A 21780-nucleotide genomic window follows, 5' to 3' on the forward strand; every position below is an offset into this window, starting at 1 on the left:
CTTCCCTCCAGCGTGTCGACCTCTGGAATGGAATAACTGAGGTTTTTTAACATACAAACAGTAACCATTATGTCATCTTCCATAGCTTTGGGAGTTGGGTGCTCAGAGACTGTTTTGGCAAACAGTCATTACCTATGTGGCTTTCTGTGTCTGAGGCAAGCCTTCATATTACAGCTCGTGCAGGTGGCCCGTCTGGGTGAAGGCTGAAGACGACTGTTGCAGGGCAGTTTATATTCAGTTCTTGCACCTGCTTTGTGGAGAACTTGAATCTTCATAGATCTTCATACGTTGTCTTCGTCTGTGTTAATTTAACTCTGGCTGTATCAAAAGTAAAGTTTCAAGTTTTCAGAATTAAATTTTTGGTAGGAAAAATTTTGCTAATGGAGCACTTGGGTATTGAGTACTTTAGGATACTAACCCAATGTAAGTTAGAACTACTTACCATCAACATTTCAAAATGTGGAATTATTTTAAAGATGAAGTTGACATCTTACTCTTCCTTCTGAGATTATTAGTAAGTAGCGGAATTAAGATTTTAATCCTGGATCAACATACGCTTCTGGTGAAGGGAGGTTATTAATCAGTTTGTGCCAGGTCCTGTTCCCTAGGCAAAGTTTTCCCGTTGACAGGACAGTACTGTGAAGATCTGTCATTGGGTTTTCTGTCGACAGGCAATCTCGCTTTGCATTCCCTTTAAAATGGTTTCCTTAGGGGGCAGTTGTGATATTTTCATGTTCCTTGTCTGTGAGCTCTGGTGTTTGGTGGTATATTCTGTGAAAGCTTGAGCTGGACTTGCAAGCAAATGCTTGTAATGGTCAAATATTTGATACCTTCCTGCAGGTCTTGAGACCTTACGTTACTTGAAGTAACTTACGGGGGTGGGAGGTTTAGCAAGTTGGTCTGTTTTCTTCAAGAACTCTGTTCTCTTAACAGTGAAGAGCGGAGAATTTTAGCAATTAGAGTTTATCCAAATCGCTAATTTTCTTACATTTCAAAGAAGTACAAATGGTGAAAAGACCTAAAAGGTACCTATAACGTGCAGCCAAATGTTTACACAGTACGTTTGATTTGCTTCCAGTGTGTGAGAGTTTGAGAATCTTGGAATTCCAACAAAGTGTTGCAAAATGAAGTTTTCATTTCCCTTGGAGTTTAAATGTAAGAAACTGTTGACAGTAAATTGATGTTTAGTCCAATCTTTGTTTGCATGTCATACCAGACTGCAAAAAATGCTGCCAAAGCAAATAGTAGTTTATTACAGCCTTAAGTTGATTCAAATAACAGTTGGTGACGTGACTGGGTAAGGCTCTACTGCTGATGCTTGGTATGCAGGGCTTTGCTAACTTTGGAAGAGGTATGGGGCCTAAGTTAAATTGGTAAGACAAAATGAGGTGTTTGTTCCATTGAGGATGTTACATGGACACAAACTTCTTGAAGTTTCTTGATTTTTTAAAAGCCAGGGAAGTCTGGAAGCTGAGAAACAGTTGGTGTGCAGGCTGCTATGCAAACCCAAAGCCCTTTTGTTTTCTTTTGCTTTTCCAAGTTGGAGCCGCATTTGCATTCTCCAGCTTAGGTGCTTCAGTTACTCTGACCTCAGCTAAAGAAGCAGCTTGCCTGTGTCACCCAGCCAGTGATGCATAGTTTCAGGTGAAACAGAGTGCTCTGCTCACAAGTTCTCTACTTTTGTACATCACAAGGCTTCCTTCACATAAGGAGCTGGCATTTTCTCCAGAATGGGGTACAGAAGGTACCCCCTTTCAGTCTCTCCAGTTAACCTTGTAAGGCCAGCTCATTCCACTTCACTAAAGGCAGCCGGATACGTTACAAGTCAGCACCCAGGTTCTTCAACGTTGGAGCTCGCTGTCTCTGATCTTCTGACTGGAGAAGCATCTGTGTGGGTTCAGGAAGTTCCCAAGTGCATTTATGTAGAGGCTCGTAGAGTTGCTGGGCACCTGGCTCTGCATGCTTGCCACCTCTGTCACTTCTGCCTTCTGGGCATCTGCTCTTCACTCCTGTCAGACAGAGATGCTGATTTAATCCACATGAAACTTTTGTTATGCTGAGACAACTGGTCTTAGGGCTGTTTCAGCAGCTGCCGAAGATGCTAAAAGAAAAAAGGACTTTGGGGGAAGCATATCTGTTAAACCCTCAAATTAATCAGGAATTTACCTGAATTGAATTTTGAGTGTGTATATATTTGTATTCCCAGCATTCCAAAACTCCAAGTGCGGAGCTTTTGGTTGACTTCAACTTTCTCCAGTCTCCCAAGAAAGAATGGGAGGTGGAGGAGGGAGACTGTATCTGCTGAATTTATATCCTTTGCTTTTCAGTGAGAGATTTGTATCCGTTCTCATAAATCAAGCGAGCATTTCATGGCAGTGTCTAAACTGTACGCAGTAAGAAAAAACATGTAATTCCTCATTTAAAAGGGCATTTTCTCCATCCCTGTTGACTTCACAGTGCGTAGCTAGGTGTTTTTGCAAGTTAAGTTGGAGCCAATAACTCAAGGACTTGTCTCCCCAACTTCTTGCAGGAGGTGGTTTCCTTTGTTAAAAGAACCCACCTCCTCTTGACCTCCAGAGCGGGAACGAATTTCATTACAGGGACATGCTGACAGTACGCCGTGGATGCTAACTCAGGCTTTGGAAAGAGTTGAGTCGCAGCAGTGAAGAATGTGAGCACAGGCTGCTTTACCCATTTGAACAGGCACCTCACCCTGGTTAATTACCGTCTTCTCATCGAGGCTGCGCTATCTGTTTTTCATCAGTGTAGGTGGACCTAGCGTTACGCAGGGACAACAGATTAGGAGCTAAATCCGACGTGCTTTGGCAGGTCGTGTTTGCCTGAAGGCGTGTGTCCGTACCAGCTTCTTGCAATGAGACGTGCTAGCTGTGACTGCTCCGGGAGATTCTGCTGCACAGTCTGGCACCAGGTAACACCCCGCTCGTGCAGATCATTGCGGCTCCATAATCCGCAGCCCAGAGAGCATCCCTTATGTGGTTACTGCTTGGGATATAGGTTCATTAAATGTCTCTGGTGCACAGGCTTCACCTGCCTCTTCGATGGTGGAATAAGCAAGTGAGGTTTGTCCTGTTGCTGTAGATTTGGCCAACATCAAGCCTAAAGGATATAAGGAAAGCTGTGTCTAAGCAACATGTTAATATTGGCCTCGTCATTTCAAAATCAGAACGGTCAACAAAATAGCAAGGTAAAACGTAGTCCTAGCAACAGAATTCCTCTTTAGTGACTTCTGCCTTTATCACCTCTAATCGTACTGTGGTGGTTTAGTCTGGAATCTGAAGTTGAACTGTGATGTCTGAAATGGCTGCTTCCCTACTCATGGGTTTTATAGGCTTTAGCCTCTCAAATATACTGTGTTACATTCCCCTCTCTTCAGAACTGGGAATGCGTGACAGCCTGAAAAGATTGTTAATATGTGAAATATTTGTCGGGATAACGAGTTTTACTTCCAAACTGTCTTTCAGACAGGAATAGGCTGGCGCCTCAGTATTACCAATTTACGCAACACAGTTTTCTTGGCTCTGTGGTGTTTCACACACGAGGCATCGTAAAAAGTGTCCCTTAAGTCAACTCTGATCTTGGGTCTTCAGCGCACGGCTGGTTCTCTGTAGAGACCACAGGCAATAGGCGAGTCCTGACATTTTCTCACGTGTCATACCATGCGTAGATCTACCTCATCTTCTCTGGCTTCCTGCTGTTGTGCCTGGTTGGAACTGTTCTGCTCGATGCTTGTTGTGTGCTCTTAAGCTCCTCTTCTGTAGGCTGGTTGGAGTGTGTTGTAGTAGAGCGGGAGGATGGTTTCTCCTTCTTGGGGAGCTACTGAACATGTTCTGGGGGGGAGAAGTATCCAGAAACTGCACTGTGGCAAGCAGAACAGTTGTGACAAGGTGCTGGGAGTATGTCTTCCACGGAGGGGAATGAGAAGTTGCAGTGAGAACCAGGGAACAGACAGCTGGTCCTCAGGAGAGACTGGAAGAGCTTTCTTCAGTGTATGAGGAATTGGCCTTTTTTGTTTGAGGTGTTGGTAGAGTCAGAAAGTACATGTTTTTAAGGGATGACCTCTTTCTCTAAACAACAGATCCACTATGAAATTGCCGGCTGCTATGAACGCCTGCTTATGCCCTTCCCAGTTATAAGCGGATGAAACACTGGAGCCCAACGGTGCTGGTGTCAGTGAAGGAGCGCTTGAAGCTGCCATGGGTTCAGAATTCGGGGAGGGGGGTGGCGCTGTGAAATTCCGTGTCATCAAACACTTTTCTCAGTTGTGCTTCTGTGGGCAGGTTGGTTTGGGGTTTATGGGGTTGGTGTGTTTTTTGGTGTTTATTGTTTTATTGCTGGGGTTGGGTAGAGGTGCGGAACTTCGGAGGGCTGGCGCTTATTCAGATTCCTTTGGTCTAATAAGGTTTTTCCTGGTAAAAGGAGACCAGGTGTGGAGGTTTTACTGTTTGAGTCCATTGATGAACAACGTAGCGGTTACAGCAGTTAATGCAAAACATCACAGCTGCTAAACCATTTCCCTTTCTAACATCCCCATGTACGCTGGCACCACACAGGATACTTTTGTGTTATGGCTGAACCTGGATGTTGGGCTTTATACGGGTTTTTGAAAGGTGAGGAGAGACATTGCCATCTTCAGTGCTACTTAAGTTAGAGGAGTCAACGTGAGGCGTTTCTGACAGTGAAAGAATGACCAAGGACAACTGTTTGCTGATGGAGACCTGGAATTAGGAGGACTCGGCAAGCAAAGCAGAGAGATTCACAGTACTAAAGTGCAGATATAATCTACTGTTAGTGATGAAGCTTGTTGAAGGTTAATACTTGTGCCTTTGAATGAACATCCTGGTCTTCAGCATCTGTCTGTTTAGCCCACGGTTCCTAAGTAGGAGATTCTGTCTGTTACCACAGTCACTTTGGAAACTGCAGTACAGTTTGGTTGCTGTCACTAAATCCTCCATTCAAAGCAACCTTTAATTTACAGCACACTTCTGTTGGTTTATCTACTGAGAACACACACCCTCACCACCCCCCAGCCCTCCCCACATTTGAAAAATTGTGCAACTGCAAAAACCTTTATTAATTTGGCCCGTTAAAGTTGACTGAGGGTGGCAGAACAACTGCCTGGTGTTCGTCACCATCACTTCAGGTACTACAAATAGTAATCCTTATCCATAGTTTTGCCATCCTTGGAATGTTTGGAGCAGGTGACGTGGGAGGGAACGCTACACAGAATACATGGAGCCTGAAAATTAAGAGTTAACTATTTTGAGTTCCAAATTTAATTTGGAGCAAATTGTAATCTACGCACTTTATTAGTGCTTTATTAGGTGCTGATCCCTAACACGTGTGTTAAAAGGCATGAAAAAAATTCTGAAGAGATACCGAAGTCTGAAAACCAATAGGTGAAACCGAAGCATTTATTGTTGAAATTGGCTGTTGTAAGCAAAAAGGAGCAAGCCTAAAGCAAAAAGGAGCAAGCCTAAAGCTTGTGTGGAATAAATAGTTAGCATCTTGCTAGTGAAAAAATGTGGTGGCATTCAACTGTTGGACTTTGTGTTGCAAACTTCTTAAATTCTAGGATTTCCCTCAAGCATTTCTTATTTTTTTTCTTTAAGGTATGAACTCAAATGCAATATAGAAATAAAATAGGTGTTGCTGCACATCTCTGTACTTAATTCTGTAGAGAGTGTTATAAAATGTAGTACCAGAAAAATTCTGCGTTCTAGGTAAGACGACTATGTATCAGGAACAAACTGTGCTTAGACTTCTGTCTAGGGTGTGTTCTGTTCATTTAAAGTTGCTGCGTGCAACCTTCCTTAAGGTAATTATTTAGAGATTCTAGCACAGGGATAGGAAACTTCCCCTCTTCTGATTCTGGAGTAAAAACCCGAAAAATAGAATTTCATTTTGTATAGGTGTCACTTCAGGGGCACATTAAGTAAGCCTTCAGGAAAAGTAATCAGTAAAATATTGGAAAAGGTGTTAACTAAGTAATTCTTCAAGTTAGGATTTACATGTGCTACTTGAAAAAAACATTTAATGCGAAGTTCTGTTGTCAGCATTCACTCTTTTGTTCCCATCTGGTTTAACGGGACAAGGCCCAATCAGCACTCTATTTTCTAGAATTCTAACACTTTAAAAATATTTTCTGTTTGTTTTGACAGGCCGGTTGGAATGCCAAAAATGGAAAAAGTTTACCTACACAACCCTAGTGCAGAAGAAACAATTACGTTAGTATCAATATCTGCTACAACGTCGCATTTTCATGCATCGTTTTTTCAAAATAGGGTAAGTTACTCTGCTTTCTCAAAGTCAGCTTTTCCTTCTGGGAGGGAGCTTGATTTCCCTTCCTCTTTCAGTGAGCCACTTACTGCAATACGTACCTGGACGTATTAAGATACTACAGGTCTTGATCTCGTCTCAGTTCCTAAGCAAAGCAGAACTGGGCACGGAAGCACACACGGAGTGAGATGCTGCGTGGGAGTTCTGACCACGTTGGCAGTGTGCGCTGGAGCGGACGGTTTAACAGCACATCTCTGTTGTCGCTGACGTTACTTAAGTGTGCGTTGCCTCAGCGCACGTATAAGAAAAGGCTGTTCTTATCATCTGTTGGAGAGTTGTAGGTGCAGCGAAGCGGTGTTAGCCTGCAGCCGTCACCCCGATGCGCTTGTAGTGACCGCAGTCACCTTGCCGTGCTTTTTAACTTGCAGGTTCCGGTATCAGCAGGGTTAACTCTTCACCACGTTACTGTCAGATATAGGGCCTCTGGTTTCAGTTTTGTCTGCAGGGGCCTGTGGCTTAGCAGGGGCCGTGTAAACACTGAAATCTTCAGGAAACCTGTCTGTAAGCAACCTTTCTGACTTATGGAAGTCTTGTAGTAATTGCCTTTCTCCAGTGTTCTGTAAACTGTCGGTCCAAAATATTTCTGGGATAAGTTGAAATCTAAGTTCAGAATTTAACATAAAAATTCAATTAAATATGATGCTGCACTAGAAAATAGCTGTAAAAAAATTGTTGTTATTTTTATTATTTTCTTCCATGTTTTAGTCTAAAACTTCTAAAATTTTTTTTTCCCCACATCTGCAGTAGACTTCCTAACTTCAGTTTTCCATAAAAAACACACAGAGATCTTCTGTAGCACAAAATCTAATGTTCATCTGCAGGGTGGAATCAATGGACAGTTTTGCTTATTCTTCTGCCTGTTTGCTTTTATTTTTTTCCAGAAAATCCTTCCAGGAGGGAATACGTCCTTCGATGTAGTTTTCCTCGCAAGAGTAGTGGGAAATGTAGAGAACACTTTATTTATTAACACTTCTAATCATGGGGTATTTACTTATCAGGTAAGAGAATTCTACGCTTTCAGAAACAGCTGTGAAGTGTGCCTCACCCAGACCAGTATCTGTCATGGCACGCTTAACCATCCCGGGATGTGTGCACAGTAGTTTGGGGTTTCCTTTTATCAGCCCAGTTGAAGAAGTTTCCGTGCCTGCTGCTTGTTGTAACACAGAAGGTCTAGCATGGTAAACATCTGTAGGGCAGTGCTGCGAGGCAGTGATGAAAATGATGAAGTTATGTTGGGTTTAGAACCCTCCCAAGAACATTTTTGTCTGTGTGTTATTTTACTGGCTCATTCTTTAGCTCTGTACTCATCTGATCCAGTGACGAGACAATGTCATTCATTAAGCTGGCAAAAAATTACTCACTTGAGATTCACAAAGATAAAGGTGAAGATGAGTGTCTGAAAAGTGAGAGACATACTCTTGCTGAAAGAATCTGACTCTTACCATGACAGTGTTTTGAAAACAACAACGAAACCAAAACCGCTTCCCATATGGACAGTCTGTTCCATAATGGTATGATTAAAGGATATTTCACATCTTTTTAACCTGTAGCTGGTGAGTGGTTCAGAGTATCAGGGAAAAGAAGAAGGTATTTTGACCTCCAGGGTGCTAAACATGGTCAGTGTGAGTAAGTAGTAGATATGAGAAATACCCTTCAGCTGTAAACTGAACCAGTTTCTTTATTTCGACGCTTTAGCATGATGCTGGTTTTAAATGTTTGGATGGAAGTGTGATGTACAATTAATTGAATAGAGTACTTTGTAGATTACTAGAATTGGTGCACATCTCAGGCTCTATGTAAACATCAGTTCCATACAGCTACTTCAACTTGTTTTTCTTTCTCTGAACCAGGTGTTTGGCATTGGAGTACCGAACCCCTATCGGTTGCGTCCCTTTATTGGGGCACGAGTTCCTGTAAATAGCAGTTTTTCTCCTATAATAAATATACATAACCCTCACAGTGAACCTTTGCAGGTGAGCCGAAGAGAAAACCATTAAATGCTCGTATATGTTATATTACATTGAAATTTTGTTTATTTTGGTACTTCTTAAAATTCTGTTTGAGCTTTAAAGCTATTTGAGGCCAAGTCTTTCACATCGTAGAAATGTTTTTCTGTTGAAATGAAGATACAGTTCTTCTAGAGATTATGATTACAGATCTCTGAATTTGCTAAATTCGGGTTTTACTGTGAAATTTCCATTTTTAAAATGGTTATAATTACGACAAAATAAAGAATGAAGCTTCACTGGTAATTAAGAACAATACTGAAGAAAGCAAAGTAGAATAGACCTTGTGCTTTTCATCCCGGCATGCCTCTTCGCTTCCTTCTGCTCATTAAGGTGTCTTTACGGTGCGCCCTAGTATGTCACGTTGGCAAGCGTTCTCATGTTAAGGCAGGATTGCTGTTTGTACCTAACCAAAGAAGTAAATGGTCTGCTGAGAAACCTGGTCTGATTCTGTTACGCGAGTGAACCACAAACTGGAACACTACAGAAAGCCCATGAGGTACAGCACTCGCAAGAGGCTGTAGGATCGTTAGAAGTGAATTACGATACTCCAGTGGTCAAATAGTTGCTAACCCAGGCCACTGCGGATTGTAAGACCTGATAACTGAAGCAGGATCCCTTTGAAGTTGAGTCCTAACGTTTTTTTGCTATCCATTTTAGGTGGTAGAAATGTATTCCAGTGGAGGGGATCTCCATTTAGAGCTTCCAACAGGTCAGCAAGGAGGTACAAGGAAGCTGTGGGTGAGTAGTCCTGTCTTGCAGCACTCATTATACTTGTCTGGGGAGGTTTGATTTTGATAAGATTTTAGAGTTTGGGGTTGGTTGTTTGTTTACCAACTTTGTTTCTTGTCATGAGGTCATTAAAAATACCCCATAAAAACTGAAATGGTAACAGGGTGCATTAATTATATGGTAATAGGAACTGAAGGAAAGGTTTGCTTAAGAGAAACCGTCTGTATTGAGCTGTGCTTTTTTGAAATTCCCAGTTGACTGAATTAAACCTGCCTGAGCATTCAGGACAATGTTGTCCTCCTGGGGGTCTGTGAGCTGGATCAAACCTATGGGAAAAATAGGTTGGGTTTTGTTTTTTTAAACTGAGAAAGTCCTTCCTGCAACCGGCTGTTAATGCATACATGGGTTGCAAAAGCAGCTGAACGAACTTAGGGAAGAAGAATCTATTAAGGACTACTAAATAAAACAGCAGTGTGTCTAGCTGCAATAAATCCCTGGATGACGAGTTGAGAGCGGCTGGAAACTGTTCTGGAAAATGTTACTACATACATGCCCTGCGGGTACTCTTCACTCTTCCTGTCTGCTGCTGGAGACGGGGCAGTGGGTTGGATGGACCCGTGGTCCGGCCCATTAAATCTGTTTCATTGTGTTCTTCACTTCCTGTGGTTTTGAAGTGACACGGACTGCTATCTTTAAGGGCAGTACATTTTAGAAGCATCCTGAGGTAAAATATTGGCTCTATGGTGTATGTCACGCCGTTGGCAATGTCCAGCAAGATACAAACCCCATTCTCCTCTTTAATTAGAATTACTCCTTTTTTTTTTTTTGGATGACTGTTTTGTCTATGGGAGAATTCATTGGGCTCCCAAACTTGTCTGTTGCTCAAGGGTATCATTCCATTCACTGACTGTTGTAATGAGTAAAGCGCAGGTTACTTCCAAATGAGCTGGGAAGGACAATCAGGAAACCGAATTCCTGCCTTTTCTGGAGAAGGTCCGTAAGAATGGCAGTATCTTCATTTTAGATAGAAAAGCTGCAAACAAGTGAGTATGAGTACAGGTCACGAGCATTTTAAAACATGAAGAGGAAAGGGTAAAGAGGTGCTGAGGGTTAGCTGTAAACATTAACATGGATTTTAATGAAGGTCCTACTGTTTTGGCACCATTTTAGTCCAGTGGCATTGCTTCCAAAGGTAGCCCCTTCGTTGTCAGAACAACTCGCGCGCAGTGTTGAATTCTGCAGCTATTAGTAGGTATGTAATGAACATGTTAGAGCAAGAAACAAAAGAACAGAAGATTTGTAAATGTCTGGTTTATTTCTAGTTCTGTTTCTTGATGTAGCTTTTCAGCTTCTCCAGGCCAGGCTGCCAGTCAAAGCAGTGATGACGTGCATGTCAAAGCTTCTAGCGTATTGCATGGAAAGGCAGTTAGGTCAGTACTAGTCATCGTTAATCCTTTTGTTTTTCACATCAACCGTCGGTGTTTCAAAACAAGAAGGCAACTCGAAGAAATTAGACCAGTAGCAGCAAATGCCTAGTCAAGAGCTGCGCTGCAGTTAGAAAGAGCTGAGAGAGTTGGGCTTGTTCAGCCTGGCGAAGAGAAGGCTCCAGGGAGACCTTATAGCACCTTCCAGTACCTGAAGGGGCTACAAGGAAGCTGGGGGGGACTTTTTACAAGGGCCTGTAGTGACAGGACAAGGAGTAACGGGTTTAAATTGAAAGTGGGGAGGTTTAGATTAGATATCAGGAAAAAGTTCTTCATGGAAAGGGTAGTGAAGCACTGGAACAGGTTGCCCAGAGAAGCTGTGGATGCCCCATCCCTGGAAGTATTCAAGGCCAGACTGGATGAGGCTTTGAGCAACCTGACCTAGGGGAAGGTGTCCCTGCCCATGGCAAGGGGGTTGGAACTAGATGGTCTTTAAGGTCCCTTTCAACCCAAACCAGTCTGTGATTCGATGAGTGGAAGAAATCGTTTGAAATACGGTGATGATACTTTGACATATGGAGGTACATCACTGTCCAAGCTTGTTTAGATGCCACATAGTTGGATGAAGCAGTCTGCGAATGCAAAGTGGTTTTGTAATCATCATTTGAAGTTACTTCAGGGACCCGACAGACCTTGGTTCCCTGGATGCAGGCATGGAAGACTTGAGTCACATCCTTTGAAACGTGAATGAACGGCTGCGTTATGTTAGGTCTGTGAATGAGTGTGAAAACAGTACTCGAATGCATCTTCATCCAGGGCTTCATCCAGGGGCTCACCACGTTGTCGCAGTCAGAACTAGTTACATTGGCATTCGACAGTTTTCAAAGAATAGGTCTGCAGCCACTGTGCCTTGGCAAATGCGGCTTGACCTCCACCAGGGCTTGGTATGGGTTTGTGCTACGGAAAGCACGGAGGAGATGTGCACGGCAGTCAGCACCTGCGTGGGCCACAGCCCATCCTGCTTCCTTCATCAACAACATGAAAGAAAACAGCCGACAACTGAGACAACATCCGTCAGTGCAAGCCCTACTCAACAGCAATCCCTACTTTCTGACCTATTTATTTAAACTGGAAGAAGCTCCAAATTTCAAATCAAGGTTTTCCTTTTCTATTACAAAAAGAGAAGGGAAGACAAATCCAGTTCCTCACCCCTCTGTTACATGATGGGGAAGAACATGCAATGTCAGTATTTCAGCTGTGGCTCGGAAGCTGGTCTTGTGCTGTAGCTGTGTCCAGTAAATACAGAAGCAGTTGTCTTGCAGACCCCGGACGCAGACTGGAACTGGGGGAATAAGCTGGGTACAGAAACGAAAACACAGTTTGACTTTCCTGCTGCAAATTGCTCGGTGACTAATAGACCTCTGCCCACTTGCGGTTCTGCACTCTGTCAGTCTGTGTTGGGCGCTGAGGCTCTGTACCTGGCATCGGCTCGGCAGGAAAACCAGATGGAGTATGCAAACCCCGTGTTCGATGTTACTGCGCTTGGTAACATTTTTGCAAATAGATTTTGTTCACCCGTAGGTTCTGTCAGTTTGGACTATTGTCTTTTTACCACAGTTTGAATACATAAAACTCAATCAAATGGGACGTGAAAGCCCTCTTGCATATGCCTGGTTTTAGTCAGTCGTATCAGACGGTTACAACTGTCCTTACTAAATGTGATGGTAATTTTAGTAACAAGCAGCCTATCTCTTACTGCTGTTGCAGTTTTTTCTCTCAATACAGTTACGCTCGATGCTTCTATTGTAATTTTTTGGTGTGGCAGCTTTTTTGTAATGTCTGCTCTCTCACAGATGTGCTTTGGTTATTTATCAGGAAATACCTCCGTACGAAACAAAAGGAGTGATGAGAGCCAGCTTTTCTTCAAGAGAAGCAGATAATCATACAGCCTTCATTAGAATAAAAACAAATGCCTCAGACAACACAGAATTCATCATTCTTCCTGTTGAAGTAGAAGTTACAACAGGTTTGTAGAAAAGTGCTCGGGTTTTAGTCGGGTTTTGGTTTGTGGGTGTTGTTCTGTATGTTATCCAGCTTAATTAACTTTTAGAACATGGTAACTTTACTTTTCTTTTTTTGTCCTTAAAGCACCAGGAATCTATTCATCAACAGAAATGCTAGATTTTGGTACACTACGAACGCAAGGTAAACTATACTCCAGGTCTCAGAAGTATTTATACGGAGCAGGGTGGGGAGGAGAAAGCGCAGTTATCTTTGCACCATTCAGGGTTGCTCGTGGGACGATGCATTTTAAAAGGCAGAGTTTCCAAAGGAGGGTACCGGTGTGCTACAACAGTGCACAAGTGTAATTCACCTGCAGGTGCGCTTGAGACGCGGAAAGAGTAGTTTGCACCTCCAGTTGTTAAGTCTCTTACGCAGTTGCCCGTGGCTTAACTCTGAAAACCATGGTCAGCTTCCTTAATCTGTGAGCTTGTTTTGAAGGGTTGCTTTACGTCTGCGTACGTTTTAATGATTTTCAAACACAGGGAGCAGTGAAAGGGTGCAAACTCCATCAGATTTGTTACTTGCCATAAATTTTTTTTCTTGAAGTGAGACTTACACATTTGTGCCTGACAGTCTACGTTTTCAATTTATGTTGTTTAGTGCAATAAAAATAATACATATATATGGCAGAAAGTAATAGAACTGAAGGTGTCTTTTGGAACTGTAAAGGGACTTACTACTGAAGAAAGCCAGTATGCATCTTTCAGCTAAAAAAGGCAGCTTCTGAAGTCCTTTCCCTGGCAACTTACTTGACATGTAAAGATACTTTTAAAGGATTAGTTTCTGCTGAGTATTGGTGCATCTGGCAAAATCATTCATTGTAGTGTTTCTAGCCTGTTCATTTCTGAATGTGTTAGAAATGCGAGCGGTTGGCTGAAGTACGTAATGCCTATCAGCACACCACAATGCAGTTTTAAAGTGTGTGAGATTCCTGGGAGTAGCTCCTTTGGCTGCGCTGTCATGTTAGTCTAACTTTTTAACACTGAACAAGAGTGGATTTATATGAGCAATCAGCTAGTGCAGATGACGTTGTATTAAGGTTCTTATGTTAAAACAGCCTAATAGCCAGGTGTGTTTTTTGTTCTTTAACAGATCTGCCAAAAATTTTAAATCTGCATTTATTAAATTCAGGAACAAAAGATGTGCCAATTACAGTAAGTTTTATTTCCTTTCAATTTGAAACTTTCTGCTGGGATTTACTTTTCTCTCATAAAAACTGATCATTCACATGTTCACCCTGTAGTGTTCAGAATCAACAGCGAGGTGATGTGTAACTGAAAACATGACTTAAGACAAATAATACGTATGCATGCTAAAATTTATCTGCTTCATAGCCTCCTTTCAATGGCTGTTTCAGCATTTATAGCCTGTGCCTGCAGGATCTGAGACCCTGGAAGCTTTTGTACTTGAGAACAGTAACTCCTGTTCAGTGAACAAGAGGTTAATGCAGAGTCTGTGGGATTCTTCGTCCTCATCACACACTCCGTGAGAGTGTGCAAAGTGGTTGCCCAACATAATCGTTTAAGATGAGCAGAGAATAGCTTTTAAGAGCAGACTGTTAAATGACCCTTGTTTTCCTGAGGTGGTGGGCTCTGTAGCTTGAAATAAGAAAAAAGCCTGCAAGCACTCTTGTGCCCTGTCCAGTGAGATCCCTGCAGCTGCGTGTAAAGTGCAGCCAGCTTCAGAATTCTAGGATGAGGATTTTCTGCTTCCTAGTCTTATTACAGAATTTTTGGCTCTAGTCTCATAGTCTGCCTTTGCTCATTCATACCTTTTGCCTGTGTAATTTTTCTCATTGCCCACTATTTTTCTCACTTCTTCCTTCTCCCCTCCTAGTTGTAAAGCTTGCTCTACCTTGTCCCAGTGCACTTCAGAAAGTGTTGAAAAGAGACCAGAGGAGCTAGAAGAATGACCGAAGGATTGGCAAAGGCTCCTTACTGAGCTCTTGGAGAGCATTTCTGTGTCTTTAAAGCTTAGAGCTGTCCCTGTAGGGCAGAGTATTTCAATAGTAGACGTCTAATAGAAACTTAAAATAAGATACTGGAAGGCAAGATGACTTAGAAACAGGACACATTTTTAGTAACAAGGGCAGCTTTCCACCATGATAACAGTACATTGCAATGCTGGATACGTTGTTGTGCACTAACAATTTTTGAGAGTCGTTCAGTATAGTGCAGACAGAATTCAATTCATCAAAGTTCTAATGCTTATTGCATTAATGAGGTCAGATCCTATGAGGACTCGATCCTATGAGGACTCTCGTGGCCTTGTAAGCTATGAACCGGCTTCCATAGAGGGTTTCTGTGTAAGATCTTTACAACCAGAACGTTGGTAAATTTATGGCATCATTTTTTCCAGCTATGTCTGCACTCTTTCATCATGTCCATCTTCTTAGGTTTGCCAGGTTTTTGGCATAGGGACAGGGTGGCGTTTTTTTCTTTGAAGTGTGTAATATGCTGCCTGAGCACAATGCAAATAACTATATATTCAAACCATCAGTGTGACTTCTAATATCTGATAATGTAGTATAATTGGTACTCCTCCATTAAAAAACCCAATACCCCACCCATTATTTTTAAACTGTGGTCTTTGGACCGTGGCCTAATGGAAGGCTATCATTTGATATCCATTACACATGCTACGACAGAACTTTTCTAGGTGAATTATTTTTGCAGTGTATCAAAGCAGGGAATTTGGTGGTCTTAAAGCTTTTAAGACTCACTTTTGCGACAATTAAAGTTACCACATAGGTCTGGATGTGATGTCTTTTTCAGCGTGTCACATATGGCATATCAAGTCAACGGCTGTTCTCCTCAAGGCACAGCTTTGTTGTGGAGTTAGTAACCTTTCTAGCATTGGAAGTGCCATGTGAATTTCCGCTGCTGTGCCAATCAAGGAATTTTCAAAGTGGTAAGCAGGAGTAAAGAATTTTTGGAAGGAACCCGGTGAATAGCTTGCTTTTAGGAAAGCTTGAGAAATGGATTTCTGACCCTTTAGAGCTAGGGTGTAAAAGCAGCGAGACAGAGCACTCTGACAAATTTCATCTTAATGTCAGAAGAAAAGGCCAAGGCTATATTTAGCATATATTTAAGCTGGGTGCTGGAGGAACTAAATATCTTCAGGTCATCTGTGTATGAGAGAGCGCTAATGCTGTTGCCAGAGTTGTAGTTCTGCCTTTAAGTACTTAGTCATGCTGCGGTCCAACAAATTGGTTGAGGAAAATAAGAGCGAGTCACTTGACTTTCATTTGTGTTCTAAAACTCTTTATAAAGAGGTCCTTAATTACATTGTGTAGGGTTTTCTCCAGTGTTAGGGAGGGTCATGTTTATTTCGTGACTGGATGAGCTGTTGTCATGCTGCAGCAATTAAGCCAGGCTGTCAAAAATGTAGTAAATGTAGGTTGTTGAACACTTCCTTTTCTCCCTTCTCCAGAACGAAAATTCTGTGTGTCCTTAAGGCAGATTTGGTTGCTAAAAGCAAAGGAACACTGTCAAATTTGAGCTCCAGATCATGTTTGACACATAAAGAAGCAGGAACTCGAGGACAGGCGTGTATTGAAGCCGAGTTCTCTCAGTTTGAAGTGTTTATACAGGAGGGAATTTACTCACTTCTGTCACAATTCACATACTTCAAGTGGATTTTTTTTCCCCTCCTATCAGCCCGTGAGAAGTAGTTTACTTTAGAGTTATGTTTTCAGTCTGCACATTCGAGTGCAGGTGTCTCAGAGTTATCGAGGGAAAGTTGCCTTAAAGGTTGAAAATCTAATAGTGGTTTATTCCATGGCTGGTTTGGACGGTGCTTTATGGTGAAAGTGAACTAGTTGGTTGTGTCCCTGTTTAAACGGAAGGCCAAGCTGTTACTGACAAAATAATTGTGTTTGTAAAAGCAAGTAAAGCAGCGTAGGGGTGGTTCTGGCACTCATTGAACCGGTCTTACTCTGCTGCCTTTAGCCACAGGCCTTTTTCCTCTTGCAGCAGGGTAGCTGTGTCTTTACTACCTGTCAGCAAAAGTCCACTACTGAGAGCAGTACGCTAGGTGGACGAGACAACGCTACGCTTGGGAGCTTGCTGACAGTAAACAGTATGGATGAGTGTGTGCCAGTGTGTCAACCCATGCTCCTCTCCTCTTTAGTTTATTAGAATAGCCCAGGTCTGAGAATCCTTAAAACTTTGAAGGCTTCCCCAGTAACTGCTGCAGCAGCACAAAGCTTTCTCCCAGCTCTGTGTTTTCTAGAACCTTTAAGGTCCTCATTTTCTGCTCTTGGGCTAAAAATTGAATGTGTCTTCATAGAGCAGGGTCAGAAGTCTTGACTGGGGCACTCCCTGAGACAGCCATGTGTTAAGGAAACATGTCTATTTTAAGTTGTTCTTCCCCGCAGAAGTTGCTGTCAGGACATTTTCTGACAAAATTGGCGGTATTAGATTCTTGATGGAACTGGTTTTGCATGTTTTCTCATGACCTGTCCGTATTTGATGATTCTTCAGGCACACCTCAGGGCACGTTTTGCTTGGGCTTTGTTTGAAATAAGTTAAAATGTGAGGCAAGTGAAGTTGAAAGGATTCTGAAGGACATTTGTTTTTCCTTTAGTTGTCTGAATTCTGTATTTCCTTTTATAGCATGTAATCAAGCAACAAACGAGAAATGTACATGATGTAGCTAAGAAATTCCTTCCCTAACTAAATTCATTAGTTGCAGACATTTTGAGTAAATACATCTAGGTTTGTTACACCTGTGGTTTAAGAGCTGCACCTCTGAAACCTGTCATTGTTTTTTCTGGCAACAGGCTGTCCTTTTGAGTATTTCTGATTTGATTTACTAAATGAAATCGGCATACTTTCAAACTTCAGCAATTAAAACCCCAGCCTTTTGCGTGAAAAGAGATAACTAGAAATGGTTATTCTTTCTGCCATGCAAAAGCTATGAACTTGATTACAGCTTTGGTTTTGTCGGCTCTAAGAGTTGGGCTTTTTTGAGGATCTCAGTTTCGTAGTATGGGTTTCACTAGAAGGAAATTGTGATAATTATGAATTGGCTCATGAAGTGAAATAGCAAATACCTGCTCCAGGTGTATGTGGATGGCTGTCAAAGGTCAGTACTAAAAATCCGAAATACAAAAGTTAGCAGAGGTGATACGTTAGCTGCAGGAGCAGTGCTGCTTGTTTCCTCTAAGGATCACATGGCCTGCAGAACTTAGTTACGTATGCATGATTTCATGGCATACCGTCAGGGACAGCCTAGCTTGGAAGGACTGTAATTGGTTTGTACCACTAGCTGTCTGCCTCGCTTCTCTCTGACCAAGAAAGGCTCAGCTGCTTACAGAGCAGGTGCTAAAGCTCTGCAGCCCAGCTTAAGGTAAGCCCGCGCTCGCTTCAGTTTCCTTAATGCAGCATCCCGTACTTTGCCGTAGCTGAACAGCTGCTGTGTGAGCAGCTGAGCTTCAGGCAGCTGGGGAGGAGGAATCATGGCAGCCATCCTAATCTTAAGCAAAACAAGAAGAGGAGCATTTAAATGCTCCATGCACACTTTCTATGGAATTGGGATAAAGAGTTTGCTAGCAATCTTTGAAGAGTCTTCAGGTGCTGACGTGGAATCCGTGAACCTGCTGCGTTGCAATGAGTATCTCTACAGATCAGCTCTGGCTAATAGCTGACACAGTTGCTATTGTAGTAATGACCAATTTACCTTTCTCATTTAGTTTTAAACATTAATCCTCGGGTACAAAAGGTGATCTTGTAAAATGTTGGTATAGAATGAGTGTCATCTCACACTTATAACTCTGTTCTCTATACGGCTGAGTTGTTGGAGTTTTTTTTTTGTCCTGTGGCAGCTCTGCAGATTTAGCAGGGGATCAGAGACAAGGTAGATGTCTGTCTCACCAATAATTACACCAGTCAGTTCACAGCGAGTGCACCAGAAACACCCCAGTCTAGCGATTGTAACCCTGCAGCATTAAGAATAAAAAAACCCACATCTTGATTTAAATTAGAGCTTGCTTTCTCTTCTATTAACATGTTTCTGGCCATACTGTCACTTCATCCAACATTCCCAAGGAGAACTTGCTGTTGCCCTCTCTCCTGCGTACTGACTAATTTGCAGGACCTGAAAAAAATTCCAAAGCCTCTTCAAATGTTATACGACAGACAGACCTGTAGGAACTCATCCAAAGCTAGTTGCAGTTGTATCACTTGGAAGGATCTGCGGAGGCTGCACCATGTGTTAACAGTGATCAGTTTACAGGTGCTTCATGTTCTGATTGTTTGCAGAGCGTTAGACCTACACCTCAGAACGAAGCTATAACGGTACATTTCAAGCCGGTTACGTTAAAAGCCTCCGAAAGCAAATATACCAAAGTCGCAAGTATTAGCTTTGATGGTAAGTACTGCTAGAACTTAACTGCTGCTTAAAACTTGCTTAAATTTCATGAATTATTTTCACTCTCTTAACAAAACGTTATTTGTAATTTTGAGAAGGAAATGGAATTTTCCTACCTGGGAAAGCCTTAGACTTCTTCTACCCTCAGCTGTTTCTGAAGGGATTGTCTCTGATCATAATCACCAAGTAACTTAGACTGGTAAATGCTGGTGACAAAAGAAGGAATTCTCAATTTTTCTGTTAAACAGACGCAGTAATCTTCTGTTAAGACAATGGTTATTTTAAATGCATTGTTAGTCTAGTCACTTGTTTTTGAGACAGCTGAGAAACCAGGACATGTTCCTCAGAGTGCTGTACGTTAGAGGAAAGTATGTCCCCTGGATTGCCCTTTGATCCTTCCAAAGTTTAAAAAAGAATCCAAAATCTTACATCTACAAAAATTACGCTTTATGTTGGAATGCCCATGGAAACAGGGCTCTGTCATGCCCTTGAGAACCTTACCGTGAAGGTTGGCCCATTTTATTTTGCCATCTTGAATTCATAGTAAAGAAAAAGGGAGACAAAGGTGCAAAAACTTCCTACTGGTACCTTTTCTACAAAGAAATGTTAAGTAGGCCAATAGGTTTATGTTTTTATGGAAGAAGTGTTGGGTCATTTCCTCCTACACAGTGTGACTGTAAATACTATGCTGACATTTCGTAGAAAGGCAGCTCCGTTTTTATAGTGATTTCAATCAACTGTCACGACGCTGCTGACTTACTGAGATGTTACTGCTTTAAGATACTGCTTGGTGCTGTGAAGCCTTTCTGCCTGGATTGCTTAAAAATGGAAGTTTATAGATGCAGAGCTTTTCATTTCAGGTAGACATAATTTTAGAAGTTGTATGGAGAGAGAGGAAATAATTGATTTTTATTATTATTTATTGATTAGCACTTTAGATATTTAACAGTTTATGGTTTATGAGAGGAGTGAAGTACATTTTAGCCTATAAGGAAATGCTGAAATAGCTGAACTCTGTCAGCCTGAGGTGGTAATATGTTCAGATTTTGAAGCTGGAGGGAATTGTTGCATGAGGACCTACTGACAAACTGTTGGTAGATCTTGGAAGGAATAGTAGTTGGGGAAAAGTACGCGGTCGAGCTACTGAATGTGTCTAAGGGATTGACTTGGTGAATTCCTTTCAGTGAAGCAGCCAGCCAAAAACACTTGCTATTTCAGCTGTCCTGTTAAATGCAGGGACCTTAGGGGCTGGGGGTTTCTCCTAACTGATGTTTGAATCCCCCAACGTTGCTGCCAGGCTAACATTGCTTGTCCTGTGATCCTCCAGCAGACCTGGGAGCATCATGCTAGCTGCTTGTGCAGTTTGGGTTCTTACGTGGATTCTGTTTCTAGAAAGTTTAGCATGTCTGTGATTGCCTCGTTATGAAGTACTGCTGCTCTCCTGGCCCAAAGCCCTGCTCGACTGGTAGCTCTAGGTGAGGAGCCCAGCCATCCCACGTTCTGTTCTCTTAGTGGAGGGATAGGTGTGCTCCATACTCCGAAGTGGGGAATCCGGCTCACTTGAGATCTGAATTATCCTCCGGACATGTCCAAGTTAGTTATTTGACGGGAACAACCAGGCTTCCCTGTCACAGATAAACTTCCTGACTCGGACAGGTCAACTAACTGGTGGTAGCGGGGGGTGGAATACGGAACTCGTATCTCTTATTCTATGTCAGTTGCTTAGTGAAATTTCCTTAAGATCTGTTTTTCTCCTCCGTGATACTTCTTTTCTGGCCTAGCTCTGTGCTTTTATTCTTCCACGGGTGCTAGTCTGACCTAATGGATCGTTTGGGTTTTTTTTTTTTTTCTTCTTTACCAAACTGTTTTATTCTTGTGTGTACAGCATCAAAGGCAAAAAAAGCATCACAGACTTCTGGGAAAATAACCGTTAAAGCGAAAGAGAAGAGCTACTCCAAACTTGAAATACCGTATCAAGCGGAGGTGCTGGATGGGTAAGCTGGCAGTGACTGAGCAGAGTTCCAAAACGAAACGTTGCAGATGAGCTGATGCAGCAGGGACTTCAGCTGCCTTAGCAGGAGAGGGGCTATAAAAAGGCGATACCCAAGTTTTCTGAATCTGGAGCTCATTTAGAACTACCATGACTTGTTTGAACTTTTCTGGTCTCACGCCAGCAGATGAGGTAGCCTTAGTAAGGCGTAAGCTGGTTTCAAGGCCTGAGTTCAGTGTGACCTCGGGGAGTTGTTTCTGAGAGCAGTGGAAGGCTGCAGATGAGACATTTTAAAGATGCAGCATGGAAAATTTGTCCAGTTCTGCATTTGTTGTTCCATCACTATCTGAAGGAAGGGTAGAGAAAATGCTCCTGGTTTTAAGCAAAATTCTGGAAGAATCGTCAGTGCTTCCTTATTTTTTGGTATTTACTGACAAAGCCTGGCTAAGTTGACTTTATTATTGACTGGATGTGCTACTTTATCAACAGCACTGACAGCGTGTTTTAACGGCAAACTCGCGAAGCCTCACCCATCAGAACTTGTGTGCTGCAGCGTGATTTGCATAATAGGGACTGTGCATGATATTGTAATACTTCAACACTTCCTTTTAGTCCTCCTAATATGCTGATTCACCTATTTTCTTATCTCATGCGAATTCTCAATGTCCCTGTAGTGCAAATAATGCGGTATAGTATGTGCCTTTTTTGCTGTTGGACTGAATGAATTCCACTGAAGAATTGAAAGAAAAACACTTTATGTTTGAGGAAAGTCTTTCTTTTTCTTATACTGTTGGTTTTTTTTTTTAATAGATATTTAGGATTTGATCATGCTGCC

At 42.2% G+C, this 21780-nt stretch overlaps 1 protein-coding gene across 1 annotated transcript in view; it reads left to right on the plus strand.

Moving 5' to 3' along the window:
- Positions 1-6179: 6179 nt before the first annotated feature.
- The window catches only part of TMEM131 (transmembrane protein 131), a gene marked incomplete at its 5' end in the record, with an annotated part of 50575 nt that continues 34974 nt past the window's right edge, over positions 6180-21780 (plus strand). The window contains 10 exon segments of the mRNA XM_010154956.1: positions 6180-6303; positions 7239-7355; positions 8208-8330; positions 9024-9104; positions 12395-12545; positions 12668-12724; positions 13676-13737; positions 18847-18955; positions 20841-20949; positions 21756-21780. Of these exon segments, the coding sequence (XP_010153258.1) occupies positions 6180-6303; positions 7239-7355; positions 8208-8330; positions 9024-9104; positions 12395-12545; positions 12668-12724; positions 13676-13737; positions 18847-18955; positions 20841-20949; positions 21756-21780 (958 nt within the window).

This window comes from Eurypyga helias, unplaced genomic scaffold (assembly GCF_000690775.1).
Source record: "Eurypyga helias isolate BGI_N326 unplaced genomic scaffold, ASM69077v1 scaffold26457, whole genome shotgun sequence".
Classification (NCBI taxonomy): Eukaryota; Metazoa; Chordata; class Aves; order Eurypygiformes; family Eurypygidae; genus Eurypyga; species Eurypyga helias.